The 19,113-nt window shown below is 49.0% G+C and overlaps 1 protein-coding gene and 1 long non-coding RNA gene across 2 annotated transcripts in view; one reads left to right on the top strand and one right to left on the bottom strand.

Moving 5' to 3' along the window:
- Positions 1–1,889: 1,889 nt before the first annotated feature.
- On the bottom strand, positions 1,890–18,413 carry LOC308463132. Its single transcript, XR_013979466.1, has 3 exons — positions 18,230–18,413; positions 16,466–16,601; positions 1,890–2,682 (listed from the first exon to the last, which is right to left on the bottom strand). It is a non-coding gene; the product is annotated as an uncharacterized lncRNA (long non-coding RNA).
- TEKT5 (tektin 5) overlaps positions 3,038–19,113 on the top strand; it is a 31,925-nt gene continuing 15,849 nt past the window's right edge. Inside the window, exons 1-5 of the mRNA XM_080981136.1 lie at positions 3,038–3,674; positions 13,991–14,074; positions 15,942–16,012; positions 16,665–16,808; positions 17,254–17,476. Of these exons, the coding sequence (XP_080837262.1) occupies positions 3,108–3,674; positions 13,991–14,074; positions 15,942–16,012; positions 16,665–16,808; positions 17,254–17,476 (1,089 nt within the window). The 5' untranslated portion in view covers positions 3,038–3,107. The remainder of the gene's footprint in view (positions 3,675–13,990; positions 14,075–15,941; positions 16,013–16,664; positions 16,809–17,253; positions 17,477–19,113) is intronic.

Genomic DNA, 19,113 nt, shown 5'->3' with positions numbered 1-19,113 from the left:
TCGACCAGGCACCTTAATTATCAGATCATCTTTGCCCTATTGCCCTATTGCCCTATTCACTCCAAAACAGATGGCTAATGGTTTTAATTTTATCTTAAACAGAGATCTTGGGTTCACCTTCTCACACACCATCAATGAAATAAGAATCTAACATAAGAATCTAACATTTCTTACTTTCTAAATCCTTTGCATAATTACATTTAAGCCAATATATTTCATACATAACATAGATAGATTTTTAGAAGGAAAGGCCTTTTCAAAGGAACTTAGTAAAAACAGTTTCCAAAAGCAACCCCTTAAATTTACACCCCCCTTTCAAGCCAGCTGCTGTTGCTATTAGCTCTTGCCCTTTAACCTTAGGAAGATGTGGCTCGAGTCTGATGGGAGGCACATGGTATTTCTGTTAAACAATAAATCTCACTATTTACCAACTCTTAATTGTGTTTTTGCAGCTTGATTGTATTCTGTAATTTGTATGGTCAACATGACCTTTTGCTCCCAGCCTGTAATTTCCTTTTACAACCCTGAGGCACTGCTATAGATCAGAGGGGCCCTGTTTAGGAAGATAAACATCTGCCAAAGCACCCAGCCAGCTGCTTTATGCCTGGCATAAAACATACAAACATTTGCAAATATATATTTTTAAGCTCATTTTAAAATGCAGGCCTTGATCTGATGCCTCAGTATCTGGATAGGAATTGGGGCAAGTGGAGTTATAGCATTCATGGCTATAAGTTTCCACTTGATCTTGGCTTGATACAGGCTGAAGGATCATTGGGAGATCCAGCGTGGAGTGTTTGTTTGCAGGTCTGTGGCAATGGGTGCAAATCCACAGGCAGTGTTCACACATTGCAGCACACCCAGGGCCAGATTGAGGTTTGATGAGGCCCTAAGCTACTGAAGGTAATGGGGCCCTTTATATGTCCAGCTGTCCTTTGCCAACAACAAATTGTCGCTGACTTTTGTGTTGAATATATGCTATGTGGTAATTTATGGACCTAATAGGTATCTAAAGCCATTTGCACATGCAGAATGTAGGCACCCTATATATAGAAATGGGCAAACAGTGATATTTTAGGGAGCAGGCTAGCAGGCGGGGCCCATTATTTACATCAAAGGAGCCTACACAACACAAAACACTGTTGCTGTATGTCGGTTTTATTTTATTTGTTTTGTATCTTATATTTTGGAAATGTACATCCAGGTTTTGTTTTGTTTTTTTCAAGAGAGTGGGGCCCTAAGCTATAGCTTGTTTAGCTCATACGTAAATCCGGCACTGACACTGACCAATCCAGCAGCTTACCCAAATTCCTGGCATTTACCCCAAAAGTTATGGTAACATACCGAGAGGTTTAAACACAGAGACTTGGAAATATTTAAACCAGGAAGGACTTTTTTTGCACATTTAATCAGCATGTTACACCACCAGCTCTCTATCATGTGACCTTATTGCCTTATGTTTAGAGTTGACATTTCTGTTTTCGAGCTTGCGTAGGTTTTGAGATGTTAAATATAATAGTATTTGGAAGGAAATCGGGGGCAGAGCTAGCACTGTCCATGGTTTCCATTTTCTCCTGGCTGGTGTGGGCTGAATTTGGGTCGGTTTCCCCCCTGTTGTTGCAGATATGTGACAATCAGTGCAAATCTACACATAGCATTTTATTTCATCTCACAAGATTTATATCCCGCTTGATTGTAAAAAGCCTCAATACTTTTTAACATAGGTTTTTTCAAAAACATATGTTTGCATATGCAGCAGACCTGTGAAACAGCACATGGGCTGAGCTCAGTGACACATGGCCACGCATGCATGCTCAGAGAAAATATTGCTGTTGCATCTAACTTTGCTGATGAAAAATTAGCTTTTATTTGGAAGAGGAGGTGGGGAGAGATGCAATTTCCTGGCATTTACTCAGTGTGTTACCATAATGTTTGTGTCAAATGCCAGTGATTTGGGTCGGCCGCTAGGTTTCTCTTCCTTTTTCTTTTTCCTAAAATAAAGGCTAGCTTTTTTTTTTTGTCAGTGGTCAAATGCATTTCCTCACAGTGCGCATGCCTGTGCCGTGTCATCGATCTCAACCCATGTGCTGCTTTCCAGGTCTGTTGCATATGCAAACATATGTAAAAATGCTAGATCTCTCAAGTGTGGGCTCCTTCAGCCCATATCAAGCCAAGATAAAATGGAACATTGTAGCCATGACTGCCAACTCGGCTTTGCCCCCAGTTCCGATCCAGATACAGCTAGATTATGGTAATGTCAGGTTTTGGGAAAGCGGCTCCCTCCCTCCCATTGGCCGTGGATAAGCAGAACAAAGCAAAAATAGTCTCTTACCATTTAAAGAGATTTTAATTATCACAGTGAAAGAACAAAGAGTCCATTCTCGGAGTAAAGGTGCTCCCAGTTAAGGTTTACACCCTCTCCCCCCCCCGAGTCACCCTCATCACTTCCTCGTCTTCCAAGCTGATCTCACAACCACTTTGCCTTCTGTGCAGCTACTTTATCTAATCTCGTGACCTTGGACCCATCGACTGCATACTTTCCAGTGAACTGGAGTCCATTAACACTCTCTCTCCCGGTTCTTCTCCTCCTAGCTGTTCACCAGCCAGTTATTCCCAACATTTGTCTTCTGAACGATGTCCCTCTGCGAACCACTGTTCCAAATCTATACTCTCCCATTGCTCCTGGGAAAATTCAGGATCCTGAATCCAGGGGGAGGCTCCCACCATTCCTCATCTGTGCAGCCCACCGCAGCACTGTCCCTGACTGATTTTAACCCAGCCACCCCCCAAAATATTTGATCCAGGAGTGGCTTTCTTGCACACTAGACGCACTTGTAATGACTACTCCACACCAGACCTTATTGCCCCATGTTTAGAGTTGCCATTTCTGGTTTGGGTTTGTTTGCTTTTTTAAAGGTACATGTGTTTTTAGGAAACAAAACAGGCAGGCTGAGTGAGCCTCAAAAGACCCCTTTGCTGGGGCCACGATGCCCTCACTAATCTTCTGTGACACCGTCACTGAGTCACAGTGCAGGGGGCAGCTGCCTCTGCCTTGTCTCATGCCCCTGACCTCCAAGCAAGGTTGAGTGGCTGGTTCAGGGAGTTAGATGGAATTCCTTGGCACTACCCAGACTGCCAGCTACTGCGGACCTCGGAAGAGTTGCTTGCTTCCAGAGGTGGCCCCAACCAGCATCAGCCAGGACAGCTACCAGTCTTATTACCTGCCAGGCTACCGCTACCTGAACTCATGGCGCCCCAGCTTGTTCTACAAAATGTCCGCCTTCCGGCCCAACGATGAGGGAGCGGGGCGCCTCTGTGCCCCACTGCGGCCTCCCACCATCCTGCCGTCGGTGCGGTCCTCCTTGTACGCCCGCTACAGCCCCCACGACTGGTACAAAGCCAACCAGCTCCAGATCAAGGGCTCGGAGGCTTACCGGCACTGGGCCGGGAGGCTGAACGCCGACACCGGGAGGCTGGTACAGGACAAAGACCAGCTGACACGGCAGCAGCAGGAAGACTCCGGGAAGAATATCGGGCAGAGGCTAGCGGACATCAATTTCTGGAGGTCCGAGCTGACCTATGAACTCGAACGGCTGCTGTCCGACACCCGCATGTTGGACACAGCCAAGAGGCGCCTAGAATGTGCTGCGGATGAAGCCCAGGGACCACTGCAGGTGGGTGCTGAGGGTGGTCCAGGAATAATAATAATAATGATTTTATTATTTGTACCCTGCCTATCTGACTGGAAGAGACGCGGGTGGCGCTGTGGGTTAAACCACAGAGCCTAGGACTTGCTGATCAGAAGGTCGGCGGTTCAAATCCCCACGACGGGGTGAGCTCCCGTTGCTCGGTCCCTGCTCCTGCCAACCTAGCAGTTTGAAAGCACGTCAAAGTGCAAGTAGATGAATAGGTACCGCTCTGGCAGGAAGGTAAACGGTGTTTCCGTGTGCTGCTCTGGTTCGCCAGAAGTGGCTTAGTCATGCTAACCACATGACCCGGAAGCTGTACGCCGGCTCCCTCGGCCAATAAAGGAAGATGAGCGCCACAACCCCAGAGTCGGCCATGACTGGACCTAATGATCAGGGGTCCCTTTACCTTTACCCATCTGACTGGATTGCCCCAGTCACTCTGGGCGGCTTCCAGCATATATGAAAACACAGTAAAACATGAAACATTAAAATCTTCCCCATACAGGGCTGCCTTCAGATGTCTACAGAAGGTTGTATCATTGGCTCTTTCTTTGACGGGAGGGCATTCCACAAGGCGGGTGCCACCATCGAGAAGGCCCTGTGCCTGGTTCCCTGTAACCTCACTTCTCACAGTGAGGGAACTTCCAGAAGGCCCTTGGAGCTGGATCTCAGGGTCTGGGCTGAACAACAGGGGTGTTCTTAACTTTAACACTCTTGATTTGGTATGCAACTGTGCTGAGAAGCCATTTGGCTTTCTCTTGGGCAAACCCTGTGACCAAAGTGGTGGGCTGCCTTCCCTCCCTTAATAGAACCATCCCTTGTTTCTAATATCAAAACAGCACGACTCCCAGATCTTCAAAACGACAGTCATGCTTCAAGTCCTTGGGAGTACTGTAATTTATTGCTTGTTTCCAGGGCTTTATTTCAGCCAGAACTCACTGGAACTCAGTCCCGGTACCTCTCAGATGGGTGCCATTGCCATTGTAAGAGAAAAAGGGAGGTTGTGCATGGTGAATTCTGTCACCTCTTTTTCTAGAAAAATAGCACTGCTCGTTTCCAATGTTCTGATACCTTTCCATAAAACCGTAATCAAGGCAATCAGCAGAAACAAGATAACCAACAAATCAAGTATGAGTAAGAAACCACCATACCACTAATAATAATAATCTAAAAGCAATGATCTAAATCAGCAATGTTGAACCTGTAGATTGCTGTGGTGCTCCCGGTGGACTGCAGGTGTTATGTAGTGTAGTTTCACCCTGGGCCAACAGGGGGATACTGTATATAGTTTTCACTCAGGTCTGTAGATAGTTTTCCCTCAGGTCCGCGGCAGTTATTTTAGGCGGGAACTCTGGGCTGTTGTGGTTACAATGTTGACAGCCGGCTGCCTATAAATACAGGCCGGCTGAGCTGTTCGCAGTTAGTTCTATTCCAGCTTACCATAATAAAGAGCTACTTGAAGAAATCGCTGTGCCGGCTGCTATGTCAACCCACCACCTAACACTGGCGACGAGGATGGGATTGATGGACATCAGAGCACAGCCAGATGCGGCCAGCCTCTGAACTGAGCTGAATCACTGAGCTGAATCACAGAGCGAAATCACTGAGCGAAATCACTGGGCAGAACCAATTCAGAGCTGACTGTTCTGGCTAGAGCACTGTGTTCCATCCATCGCCCTTCACGCCGGCATCGGAATCATGGCTTCACTTGTGCCTCTACCGCCGTTTGCGCCAGCCTCTGAATCATGGGACTCCTACCTCGCTCGGTTCGACTGCTACCTCCAAGCCAACGAGCTGACAGAAGTATCACAGGAGCGGAAGCGGGGCCTATTCCTCAGCCTCTGTGGGCCTGAGGTGTTTGAGACGGCCCGAGCGTTGGTTGCGCCTGAAGCAGTCCAGGCAACACCATGGGACACGATCCAAGAGAAGCTCCGCAACCACTACGCACCAAAGCCGTCCAAGATTGCTGCCCGCCATGCGTTCTACCACCGGAACCAGGCAGAGGGGGAGTCAATCAACAACTACACCACCGCCCTGCGACAGGCTGCAATGCACTGTGAGTTCCGAGACTTAGACGATGCCCTGATGGATCGAATCGTCTGCGGGGTCCGGGACATCCATCTGCAACGGCGCCTCCTAGCCAAGCCAGACCTCACGCTACAGAAAGCCATTGAGGAGGCTGTGGCCTCAGAAGCTGCTGAACGCTCCGCCCAGGAGATCCGCAAGTCCAGCAGCCCGCGTCTTGCTAGGGAGCCAGTTCCGGTGCATCATGAAAAGGCCAGCAGTGAGGAGGCATCCTCCAGTGAATACGATGACGTGCACCAGACAAAGCGGGAGCGCAGGAAGTTCCAACAGAAGTCCAAGGGCCAACCGGAATGTGCTGGCTGCGGAGGCAACCATTCCCGTGCCAAGTGTCGATTCAGAGACGCCATCTGTAGGAAGTGTTCCAGAAGGGGCCACATCGCTAAGGTCTGCCGATCGGCTCCGTCTGACACCCCCCCTTCATCGATTCGCAAGTCCAAGTCTTCACTCCAGTCTGCCAAGGAAAGTTGTTTCGCTCTCACCAACTGCCGCTGCCCGTCTGGAACCACGATTGGCCAAACCGACTCGCCTACGCGACGCAAGCTGAACGTCACGGTGCTCATTGAAGGAGCTCCATGTGACATGGAGATCGACACCGGGTCTGCCCTGTCCATCGTGTCATGGAGCACCATCAAAAGACTGGTACCCAGAGTGTCCAAAAGGCAACTCGACTCTCACCGCGTACACCTGAGAGACTACCAGGGAAACGACATTCCCGTGGTAGGCGTTGGCCGGTTCCGGATCGCCTTCAAGGATTTTTCGGGCCTGCTCCGGTTGGTGGTGGTCGAAGGTCAGCGGCCAAGCCTCCTAGGGCTAGACTGGTTTGATGCCCTCGGCCTGGAAGTCACCGGCATCAACTGCATCTCTAACGCAGAGACTGAGGGTCTGGTCAAAGACTTTGCCGAGGTTTTTGACGGCACCTTGGGCCAATATACAGGTACGCCCATCTCCTTTAGCCTTGATCCACAAGTCGCCCCCATCAAGCTAAAGCCACGCCGGGTTCCCTTTGCTCTCAAGGCTAAGGTGGATGAACAACTGGACAAACTGATCGCCCAAGGAGTTTTGGAGCCGGTTGACCACGCAAAGTGGGAAACCCCCATCGTCACGCCTGTCAAGCCAGATGGGTCGGTGAGAATCTGCGCTGACTACAAGTGCACGATCAACAAGGCACTTCAGCAGCACGCTTATCCGGTTCCTGTTGTCCAACACCTGCTGCATTCCCTGGGTGAGGGTAAGGTCTTCGCTAAGCTGGACCTTGCCCAAGCCTATCAACAACTGCCAGTCGATGATGCCACTGCTGAAGCCCAGACGATCGTCACCCACCGGGGGGCTTTCCGTTGCCGCCGGTTGCAGTTCGGGGTGAGTGTGGCTCCTGGCATCTTCCAAAGCCTTATGGAGCGTCTCCTGCAAGGGCTTCCGGGCGTGGTACCATATTTTGATGACGTCTTGGTGTCTGCAGACTCACACCAGCAGCTGTTCGAGCGCCTCCGTGCCGTGCTGACCAGGTTCCAGGAGGCCGGGCTCAAGGTAAAGAGGGAGAAGTGCCAGATCGCCGTTCCACAGGTAGAGTTCCTGGGCTATCTTATCGATGCCTCCGGTCTTCATCCAACCACATCCAAGATCCGCGCTATCCAGCAGGCCCCCACCCCAAAGAACAAAACGGAGTTGCAGGCATTCCTGGGGCTGCTGAACTTTTATAACATGTTCCTGCCCCACAAAGCCACAGTGGCTGAGCCTCTTCACCGACTCCTTAGCACTAAGACGCCTTGGGCCTGGGGTCATCGGGAGACGGCGGCCTTCAACGCGGTCAAGGCTCTCCTTTCTTCAGACAGTGTGCTGGTACAGTACAGTGAATCCAGGCCGCTGGTCCTTGCCTGCGACGCCTCACCTTTTGGCATCGGTGCTGTCCTTAGTCACCGTTTTCCAGATGGAAGAGAAGCACCGCTCACCTACTTTTCCAGGACACTATCTCCGACGGAACGGAATTACAGCCAGCTCGACAAGGAGGCATTGGCACTTGTGGCTGGAGTGAAGAGGTTCCATGAATACCTCTATGGCAGGACTTTTGACCTCATCACTGACCACAAGCCACTCCTGGGCCTCCTCGCCGGTGATCGTCCAACTCCACCGGTCCTCTCACCACGCATGCTGCGATGGACTGTTTTCCTGGCTGCCTACCACTACCGGCTCATCCATCGCCCGGGGAAATCGATGGGCCATGCCGACGCCCTCAGCCGTTGCCCTCTTCCAGCATTTGTGGAAGACCCGGCTCCAGCTTCATCGCTCCTTCTGATTGAGGATCTTCCGGCAGCGCCTGTATCGGCTGCCACTGTGGCCTCCGCATCTGCCCAGGATCGCACCATCAGCCGGGTGCTCAACTGGGTGTGGAGGGGGTGGCCACAAGGGCCTTTTGCATCGGAGTTCCAGCCCTTCGCAACCAGACAACATGAACTCTCAGCTCATCGTGGCTGCCTGCTGTGGGGAGACCGCGTCGTGATTCCCCAGGGACTCCGTCAGCGCGTCCTGGAGGCTCTGCACGTTGGCCACCCGGGAATTGTCAAAATGAAGGCGTTGGCTCGGTGTTACGTCTGGTGGCCTAATATGGACGATGCCATCACTGCCTGGGTGTCCGCCTGTCAAGCGTGCCAGGAGTCGAGGCCTGCACCACCGGCAGCTAAGGGACACACCTGGGAGACGCCAAAGACACCCTGGTCGAGGGTGCACATCGATCTGGCTGGCCCCTTTCACGGCCGGACCTTTATGGTAGTGGTGGACGCCTATTCCAAATGGCTGGAGGTCGCCCTGATGCCCTCCACCACTACCGAAGCTGTCATCCGGGTGCTGCGAGGCCTGTTTGCAACGCATGGGTGTCCTGATGTCCTTGTCTCTGACAACGGACCGCAGTTCACGTCAGGCATGTTTGAGCGGTATCTTTTGGGACTGGGCATCCGCCATGCCCTAACGGCACCTTTTCATCCATCCAGCAACGGGCAAGCGGAAAGAATGGTGCGCTCGACAAAAGAGGCACTGGCGCGCCTGGACCGGGGAGACTGGCATGAGCGGGTCGCCGAATACTTGTTCGTGCAACACATCACCCCTCATGCGGCCACAGGGAGGAGTCCTGCTGAACTGCTTATGGGCCGCCGCCTCAGGTCACCGCTCGACCGGCTACACCCAGACTTTGCCGTGGCTGAACCCCCAGGCTGTGCCAACGCACCACGGTCATTTGTCCCAGGAAACCAGGTCTTTGCCCGGAACTATGTGGGGGACATCCCTTGGGTGCCAGCCACAGTAGTGGGAGTCACTGGACCTCGCTCGTACCAGGTGGCACTCGAAGACGGACGCTTGTGGCGACGGCACATAGACCAGCTTAGGCGCAGGGTTGGGGACTTGGACACTACCGAGGTGCCCCCAGCTGCGCTTGCGGCTCCAGAAGAGACACGTACAGATGGCGAGGCCCCACCTACACCTCCCTCGCAAGCTGCCAGCGTGGAGCCGAACCAAGCCGTTTCAGAACAGACTCAGACCACTCCACTTGCGGAGGCTCCACCCACAGCAACGGATCCAGGGGAGTTGGTTCCAACGCCACCTAGGGTCGCACCACAGCCTCAGCGAGAACTGTGTGGCCCTCCGGACTTGGCTACCAGTCCCCGGCGGTCTGGCAGAGTTTCCAAGCGCCCAACTTATTTAAAGGACTATGTTGTTGGACAGGTATCACTGTTAGTCTAAGTATGGGAAATGTAACCGATATGCTTTTGTGCTTAATTGAACCATTACGCGTAGTGCTGTATATAAGGAAACCATTACGATTGTAACTAACGCCTTATCTCGGTGGGGAGGGGTGTTATGTAGTGTAGTTTCACCCTGGGCCAACAGGGGGATACTGTATATAGTTTTCACTCAGGTCTGTAGATAGTTTTCCCTCAGGTCCGCGGCAGTTATTTTAGGCGGGAACTCTGGGCTGTTGTGGTTACAATGTTGACAGCCGGCTGCCTATAAATACAGGCCGGCTGAGCTGTTCGCAGTTAGTTCTATTCCAGCTTACCATAATAAAGAGCTACTTGAAGAAATCGCTGTGCCGGCTGCTATGTCAACCCACCACCTAACAGCAGGAGTAATAAAAGTGATCACCTGGTTTCTCTTTAGTGATTGCGGCACACCACTCCGCCGCTGCTTCGAAAGGTTGTATTTGCTGCGCTGGCGGCAAGTGGTGAAAGGAGGGAGTGCCCCCCCAAAAGCTCAACAACAACTCTGGTGTCTTTCCCTAAAAAAAGCTCAAGAACTATGGGCAGTAATAGGTAGATCACTGCCAGTTTTATTATACTTGGAGTAGATCTCAGTCTCTATAGAGTTGGTCATGCCTGATCTAGATGGTCACAAGCAACTGCAGTCAAATCTTATTTAAAAACACCATCCAGAACAGGTCCACTGAGAAAAATCCATTTGTAGTCACGTGGGTTAAACCACAGGGCCTAGGACTTGGTGATCAGAAGGTCGTCGGTTTGAATCCCTGCGATGGGGTGAGCTCCCGTTGCTCGGTCCCTGCTCCTGCCAACCTAGCAGTTCAAAAGCACGTCAAAGTGCAAGTCCTTCCTCCGGCAGGAAGGCAAACGATGTTTGCGTGCGCTGCTCTGGTTCGCCAGAAGTGGCTTAGTCATGCTGGCCACATGACCTAGAAGCTGTACGTCGGCTCCCTCGGCCAGTAAAGCAAGATGAGCGCTGCAACTCCAGAGTCGACCACGATTGGACCTAATGGTCAGGGGTCCCTTTACCTTTACCTTTAACACAGCACCCCAGACCCACTTTGCACTGGGCAAGGGGGAGATTTGAACTGAGTGTTCCTCCAACTAAGCTGGCTTTCTGCCACCCACGGAACAAGATCTCACTTTCCCCTTCGTCTGCAAAATGTCCCGGTGGGCAGGAATGCTGAGAACGGGGAGCCCACCAGTGGTAGCTGGCAGAAAGCCCCCAGATGGTGCTACAACAGCGGCAAGAGTCTTGATAGCTCAAGGATGGAAGAATGAAGAAACCCCGACGAAAGAACAGTGGCAAGAGAAATTGATGGACTATGCAGAACTGGCGTAACTGACATACAAATTGCGAGATAAGGACAACTGCGACTTTAAAGAAGAATGGGAACTTTTTACAGATTACTTAAAAAGACAACAAAATGAACTGGACTCCTTGGCAGGGAAAAAAATGGGGGGGGGGACAAGGGGGAACAAGGAAGAGAATTTGTTATATATATATATATATATATATATATATATATATATATATATGTTGTTGTTGTTTAGTTGTGTCCGACTCTTCGTGACCCCATGGACCAGAGCACGCCAAGCACTCCTGTCTTCCACTGCCTCCCGCAGCTTAGTCAAACTCATGTTAGTAGCTTTGAGAACACTGTCCAACCATCTCGTCCTCCGTCATCCCCTTCTCCTTGTGCCCTCAATCTTTCCCAGCATCAGGTCTTTTCCAGGGAGTCTTCTCTTCTCATGAGATGGCCAAAGTATTGGAGCCTCAGCTTCAGGATCTGTCCTTCCAGTGAGCACTCAGGGCTGATTTCCTTCAGAATGGAGAGGTTTGATCTTCTTGCAGTCCATGGGACTCTCAAGAGTCTCCTCCACCATACCGGTAATTCAAAAGCATCAATTTTTCAGTGATCAGCCTTCTTTATGGTCCAGCTCTCACTTCCATACATCACTACAGGGAAAACCATAGCTTTAACTATACGGACCTTTATTGGCAAGTTGATGTCTCTGCTTTTTAAGATGCTGTCTAGGTTTGTCATTGCTTTTCTCCCAAGAAGCAGGCGTCTTTTAATTTTGTGACTGCTGTCACTGTCTGCAGTGATCATGGAGCCCAAGAAAGTAAAATCTCTCACTGCCTCCATTTCTTCCCCTTCTATTTGCCAGGAGGTGATGGGCCCAGAATAGCCCCCAGATGGGGTGTAGTCCAGAGGTGGGTGTGGGGCTGGACCAGCCTGAGATCTGTGGGATTTTGGACCAATCTTTCTGCCTCTGAGCGACAGCATCAGTCACCAATTTGGGCCCATTCGCTGTGCCAGCTCCAAGCTTCCGAAGCAATCTTACTGACCCCTCTCTGCTCTGCCGCTTCATAAAGCAACACTGTGGATGGGTGTAGATTTGGACTGCACCCTCAGGTTGTTGCAGCGAGAATGACAAATAATATTGGGGGAACACAGAAGAAAATGGGCAAGATTCACTTAACCAGCCCTGTCGCCAGAAGCCCTGAGCGAAGACGACTGAAGAGCGGGTTCTGAACTATCTTCAAAGACAGCCCCATGGGGCCTTGCCAGATGCTTTATCTGTGCGCTTGGGGATCACTTCTTTAACCCGACTGTTGAGAACCTTTGGTTTCGGAACAAAAAAGCGTGCACTCTTCCCTTAAGCTGTAGAAAAGTGCACACAACACACAGGTCCCAAAATTCAGAGAGTAAATGGCAGGCTTTGTTGAAAAGTGACGTGCAGCGGTTAAGGCTGATAGCACCCTTGCCCTGACTCTTCCTAGTCCGGTCTTGCTTTTTGAGTCTAAAACTGGCCACAAGGTGGTGTACTAGTCTCGCTTTTCAAATAGATGTGGCTCAGTTTTCTTTTGGGTAGAGCAGCCAAGACGGGTTGCATGTCCCCTTTAAGCCTGACAGGGGTCTAGAGGCAGAAGTGCAAAGTTTCCAGTAGTGTAGCGAGCCCAGGGTGTGTGGGTGGTGGTCCACACTGGAAGGGAGGGGTCGTAGGGAGGCACAGAAGTCTGTACTGTGCTTTGGGGGTTGGGATTCTGGGGGGCAGGGGAGCTTGAGGGTGGCCCAGTGGTTGTTGGGTATGTTGTGCATCCCTGAAATCAGCGGCTGTCCTAAAAAAAGCTGATCCACTTTGATTTTCACCCAAAAGCTGAACAACTTTCGTCTGCCCCGGGCGCCAGTGGGGGTTGCTACACCACTGAAATCTTAGTTTTTTTCCTTCCACGTCCACAACTTTGTTCCATGTGCTGTGATTGGATGAAACAATACTGCTGTCTTCTGGGAGGGGAATTTGATGCATCTTCTTCAAGGACATTGAAGCCTTGCTCTATCTGAAGTACTTGGGGTGGGATATTGTTTGGCAAAAACAGCATACAAAAATTCGTATTAGGGGGAATTGTTTCGCAAAAAACTGTGCATTAGGCAAAATTGGGTACAAAAAAGAAATGTGGTGATTAGGAGAAATTCATACCACAACACCGACGAATTCTCACAAGGACCTTTTAAAACAAATGAATTGCAAACTGATATGGAAACGTGGAGATCTGATTGCTGGCTGATGGCTGAAGTTCCCATAATGTCTGCAGCTTAGGCATGCAGTTGGACAAACTTGAAGACGTACAAATCTTCCCTAAGCATCAGCACTTAATAATAAGGGCAGATATGGAAGAAGAAATTAATCTGTGAATTTTCAGGGGGTAGAAATGCATGTAGACAAGTATTTAAATATATATTTTAAAAGGTATCTTCCTGCAAAATACACATTATTTTTTTTTGAAGTGACAGCAACATTGGGGCATCTAGGAAGTGTGAAAGTCAGTGGATAACTAGCAGTGCAATACCAACCAGAAGTGCAAAGTTTCCAGTAGTGTAGCGAGCTCAGGGTGTGGGGGTGGTGGTCCACACTGGAAGGGAGGGGTTGCAGGGAGGCATGGAAGTCTGTACTGTGCGTTGGGGGTTGGGATTCTGGGGGGCAGGGGAGCTTGGGGTGGCCCAGCGGTTGTTGGGTATATGAGTAATAAGTCTCATTGATGGGGTTTACTCCCAGGTAAGTAGGGTTAGGCTTGCAGCCTCAGCGCTGTTCTACACCTTAGTTTGGGGAAGTGTGGATCGAATAGTGTTTGTGTCAAAATTCACACAAAAAAATTGAATTCCTTGTGTGTCCTTAGGCTGACCCAGAGGGGAAAAAAGGGTCCAGTAATTTAGCCGCTAATGGGTCTCCTAATTGCCATTTTGATCATCCAGCGCTTTGGGTCCTAGCAACAAACAAACACCCATTCATCCACATGTTTTAGTTACAGGTTAACCATTCACAGATATATTTGGAACAGTTTTCTTCCTCTATTAGGAGATCGAACGCAGAAAAGAAAAACACCTTGCAGTGTTTTTCCAAAGACTCACTATTAGTCTTTACCCCTCTGAAGGAGTTATCTGAACCCGTGGTTTTCTTGTCTGCTTTCAGGTGGCTTTGGAATGCTTATACAATCGGGAGAAACGGATGGGCATCGACTTGGTCCATGATGACGTGGAAAAGAATCTCATCCAGGTACAGCAAGCCTTGCCGGCTTTGTGAAATGAGTTTGCAGAAGGTAGCCAGAAAGAGCACTCGAGACAGGTGTTCTGTTTTTTTGATAAAACCCATTTTATGGATTCTCCCTTGGCTCTCTATCTTGCTCAGAGAAGTCCAAGTTTGACCTGAAATTTCAGAGCAGCAGTTCCCAGCCTCTGGGTCAACAACCCGCAAGTGGATTCATGAAGCCTGTGCGAGTGGATCAGAGGCTTTAGGAGTAAACCCAAAACAATTATGGCTTGTGACCTACGGCTTTTTGTTTTGTTGGCATATGGTCTTGTTGTGTTGACACTTGTCACCAAACACCAGAAATGCTAGAGTCTTGCATCTTAAGACCTGAGAACCGCGATCTGGTGGCAGAGAAGACCTAAGGTCCAAAATTCATATGATAATAAATCATATGAATAAACCAAGCACAATTTGAACCTAAAGCCAGATTATAGTACATAGAAGGAGATAGTTGTGCTCCTTAATTATTTTTATTTTTAAAAAGCTCAAGAGATGTACATCACAGGTATACATTGGGAAGGGCCAGGGCCAGGTTTTAAAGCTTTTTCCCTATCCCCAAAGTGCATTTAAATTCCTTTTTCGGGCAGGGGGGTAGGGGGATTTTGTGCATTGTTACTCGGAAGTCTAAAGTTTAGCTGCATTAGATTTCTTTCAGCATTATGCTATTTTCACGCCAGAAACAAGTTTAGGAAAACTGGCCCGAACCCAAACTGACGTAAAATTCATAATTATCTTAGTGCGTTAAAGCAAAAATCAAAACAAATTTTAAAAAACCACCTTAATTTAAGGACAAATAGATTTATAGATGGAGAACTGGGACTCATTTTATCACATTTGAGATGTGCTATCCTCCATCAAGGGGTGCGGGTGGTGCTGTGGGTTAAACCACAGAGCCTAGGGCTTGACGATCAGAAGGTTGGCGTTTCGAATCCCCGCAACGGGGTGAGCTCCTGTTGCTCGCTCCCTGCTCCTGGCAACCTAGCAGTTTGAAAGCATGTCAAAGGGCAAGTAGATAAATAGGTACCGCTCTGACGGGAAGGTAAATGGTGTTTCCGTGTGTTGCTCTGGTTTGCCAGAAGCGGCTTAGATATGCTGGCCACATGACCCGGAAGCTGTACACCGGCTCCCTTGGCCAATAAAGCGAGATGAGCGTTGCAACCCCAAAGTCAGTCACAACTGGACCTAATGGTCAGGGGTCCCTTTACCCTTTACCTTTATCCTCCATCAATGGGCATTTATTATGATTGCATTTCTATCCTACCAGGATGTTCAAGGTGGCACACGTCTTTAAACCTCTTTTGCTGCCTTGATGCACAGCTGTAGTGGGCGAGGAATCCTTTGTCTCTATTCAAGCCTAAAGCCGTAGAATCAAACTGCCTGGTTCAGGAATTTTGTGACCAGCTTTCCATAAATCACACGTTCGTGCTAAGATCCCTATTGAGGAAGACATGTGTGGGAAGCAACTTTTGTAGTATGAGAAGCAGAATGCAACCAGGAATCTGTGCATGTTCCCATTGCTCACTGGTCCCCAGATTTCTGGGGTCTGGGGACAAATCTGGAAATGCACAAAACTGTCATGGGTACCACAAAACACGGATGCTCAACACACCCCCTTCAAAGCGCAGGCAAGACATCTCCAGCCTGGGAAGAAAACAAAACACAGGCCTAAAAAACCAGGCAAGCCCCAAGAAAGCAACAACAGCCCAACCAAACAACAGCAGCAATGGGAAGGGGAGGGAGGCTTGGTGGATGTTGAGAATGTCCGATAAAGGATGTTCTTTCAGCCTCCATTTTTGCAGGATCAATGACAGCAGGCGTCTATTTTCCATTGCAGGAGGTTGATCTGATCAGAGCATGCCAAGAAAGAATGAGGAAGCTTGCAGAAAGGATTGAACAACAAATTAAGTAAGTTTTTTAAACACACACACACACAATTATACATGGCCTTTAAAGGCGGCCGGTAAATTGGGCACCCCGTTCATTTGCGATGTCTCAGCCACCGTTAGAACTCAGCAGCCTTTGCCTCAAGAAATCCTCTTTTAGTGTGTAGTTCTCCAAAGGATGGCCATCAGTTCTCTTGGCAGTTCTCAACAACAAAAGCCCTTTAACCTTCCTGGGTTGCCCGGCCATCTGGAATGGACCCAGAATTCACAACACTACCCAGGAAGTCACACCCAGCTCTCAAAGGGAGGAACGGCAAAAGTTTCCCTGCTGCTAAAAAAAGAAGCAGCATAATTGTTGGTGCTACTGGGTTTTCCTTTAACCCCACCCCGCGATGGGGTTTCTATAACTTCACAGCAGGCAGAAATCCAACAGGTAAGGCATTTACTGGCAATAATATTGGTGAGTCTTCCTTACCTGTTCAGCTTCTGCCTGGTAAAAGGCACTGGTGTCATTCCGCTCATATTTTAGGCTGAAATCCACAGCTTGTTTTCATGGTTTTTGAATATGGAAATGGAATTTCCAAGACTTCTTCTTTCTTGCCTATTGTCACCTGCAAAAGGCTTTAAAATTGTAAATATGCTGCTATAACAGAAATCCTCGTCCTCCTACACAGTGTTAACAGAGATGCCCAACATGCTCTCGAGAGGGACCTTGGAGACAAGAACTCGGCCCATTTCATCGATGAGAAGTGCTATAACCTGAGGAACACGTCCGACAGCATCAATTTCTACCACGGAGTGGAAAAAATAGATGGAACGTAAGTCTGGGGCACTCTGCTTATAATAGCCATTACTAGAGTGGGTTATTGAGCATGCTGGGTATATGACAGACACCGAGCCCACACCTCTTAAAATCCAGGTGTGAAAGCAATCCTAATAAACAGAAAGTAAACTTCCTGGATTTTCAAAGATGAGCAGTTGTACCTATTGTACAAAGCAAAGCTTCAGAGGGGGGAGGCCACAACATTTTGCTTCCACTTGGTGTGTTTGTGAATTTGGCCTTTGAACATGCAGAAATTTGTATGCAAAATCCTTTTGTATAATTACAAATTGTATGGTGCCGTGATGTCGTGGATATATAAATTTCTTTTTTTTAAAAAAGAAAAAAGTACGCAATTTATTTTGCAAAGTGTCCCACAGCACCCTGGAACACAGGACATCATGCTGGTTTTTAGCAGTAACCCGGATTCTTATACCTTGCAGAGTGACGGTCCCCGAAACGTGGGCCAAGTTTAGCGATGACAACATCCGGTATTCACAGAATGCACGGGCCAATACAGCCACCCTCTGCAGCGAAGCGGACCACACCCTGGAAACCACTTCCGACGATATGTGGAGGCAGTGGACAAACACGAATTTGGCCTTCGACGCCCGCATTTCGGAAATAGCGGACTCCAAGAACCAGCTGCAGGCACAGCTGGCCAAGGTAGGAGGGCGCTGGTCTTCAAGAGGCTGGGCGGGTTAGGCAGAGACTGCTCTGCTGAGTGCTGGGGATGGAGGAGACTTCAGGTGGAAATGGAGGCAGGAGTGGAAATTGCCCATGTTCCCTCCTTCCTCCTGGGTCCAGAATGGAAACCAAACCAGTGAATATCGCCAATATTTCCCAATACGAAACTGCCAAGCTGCTAAGATCCTTTGTTTTGGTGGTCCTAGAGCTCTCCCACCTCTTTTCCCTAGCTGTATAAACACACCTCCTGTAAAAATGTAGTATAAATGCTGACAACTGGCCTGCGAGCGCTCCAATTAGAGAACAGCCTTTACCAAAGGTGTCATGGGCTTTGAAGACGCTCAAACTCAGGACACAAGGGAGAAACGTGCTAAGTGGAAAGCACACTTGGCAAACCCTCACCGTGATCAATTCCTACCCAGAAATCTATGTCCCCACTGTGGAAGGACGTGTGGGTCCAGAATTGGCCTCCACAGTCACTTACGGACTCACCGTTAAGTCCGTGTTCATGGAAGACAATCTTACTTGGCTACAAGTGATAGGAGAAGAGGAGGAGGAGCAGGAGGAGGAGGAGGAGGAGGAGGAGGAGGAGGAGGAGGAGGAAGAAGAAGAAGAAGAAGAAGAAGAAGAAGAAGAAGAAGAAGAAGAGAGCTCTCCCACCTCTTTCCCCTAGCTGGGCAAACTCTAACTAGGTTTTGGGAAGGAGGAGGGAAGACTCTAAGACTCACTTACCGGGCTTTGGGAAGGCAGCGCGAAGGCTGGGGAGGGCCGCCCAAAAAGCCCTCGAGGGCCATGAGCAAGGATTCTCCTACCATCTTGCAGTGGGGGGCAGCTGTCCTAGATGATAACTTTTGAAGGCTGCTATGTTTGGCAGAGTGGGTGCCGTCCATTCAGTCGAGTGAGCTGGCCTTGTGGATTCCTCAGCTCAGGGATGTGTAGACCACCCAAGCTGCGCTGTGATGTCACCATGCCACAGAACCCGGACAAGACCCAACAATGGGCAGTCATAAAGACATGAGCACGGGAAACGTGGCAAGCCCCACTAAGGTTGGGCATGACATGAAAAGGAGGTCTGGCAATCATTTTCTCTTCTCCGTCTTTGCTCTCAGTATGGGAGAGGAGGCACACAGAATTGGAAGGGACCCGAAAATCCCAATGTATCGAAATCTCAATGGAGCAGAAAAGATTATTTATGTATGCGGCCATGAGATGGCCCAGAGATGGAAAGAAGATAAAGACCAGAGAAGAATGGCAGATTAAGTTGACGGATTATGCCGAAATGGCCAAAATGACCGGAAGAATCAGAAATCAGGAAGACCAAAATTTTAATAAGGAATGGGGGAAATTTATCATTTATCTTAAAAACCATTGTAAACAGTTAAAATTGTTAGTAGGGTTGGAATAACACTTGTAGTTTAATGGTGAATTTTGGATATAATGGAGATGTAAAAGATTTGGATTTTTATAAAAGATGCAGGAGGAAATGACTAACAATAGGACCCACAAAGGGAAAGAGGGAAGTTCAGGAGTTTGTTTGGAAACTTATTTTTATGATGTATGTTGGATATGTGATTGTAAAACTTTAATTTGAAAAAACAAACAAATAAATTTAATTT

Source organism: Podarcis pityusensis, assembly GCF_964106645.2.
Source record: "Podarcis pityusensis genome assembly, chromosome: 14".
In the NCBI taxonomy this organism is placed as follows: domain Eukaryota; kingdom Metazoa; phylum Chordata; class Lepidosauria; order Squamata; family Lacertidae; genus Podarcis; species Podarcis pityusensis.
The sequence above is the reverse complement of the archived record's forward strand: the minus strand, read 5'-3'. Positions and strand labels throughout refer to the sequence as shown.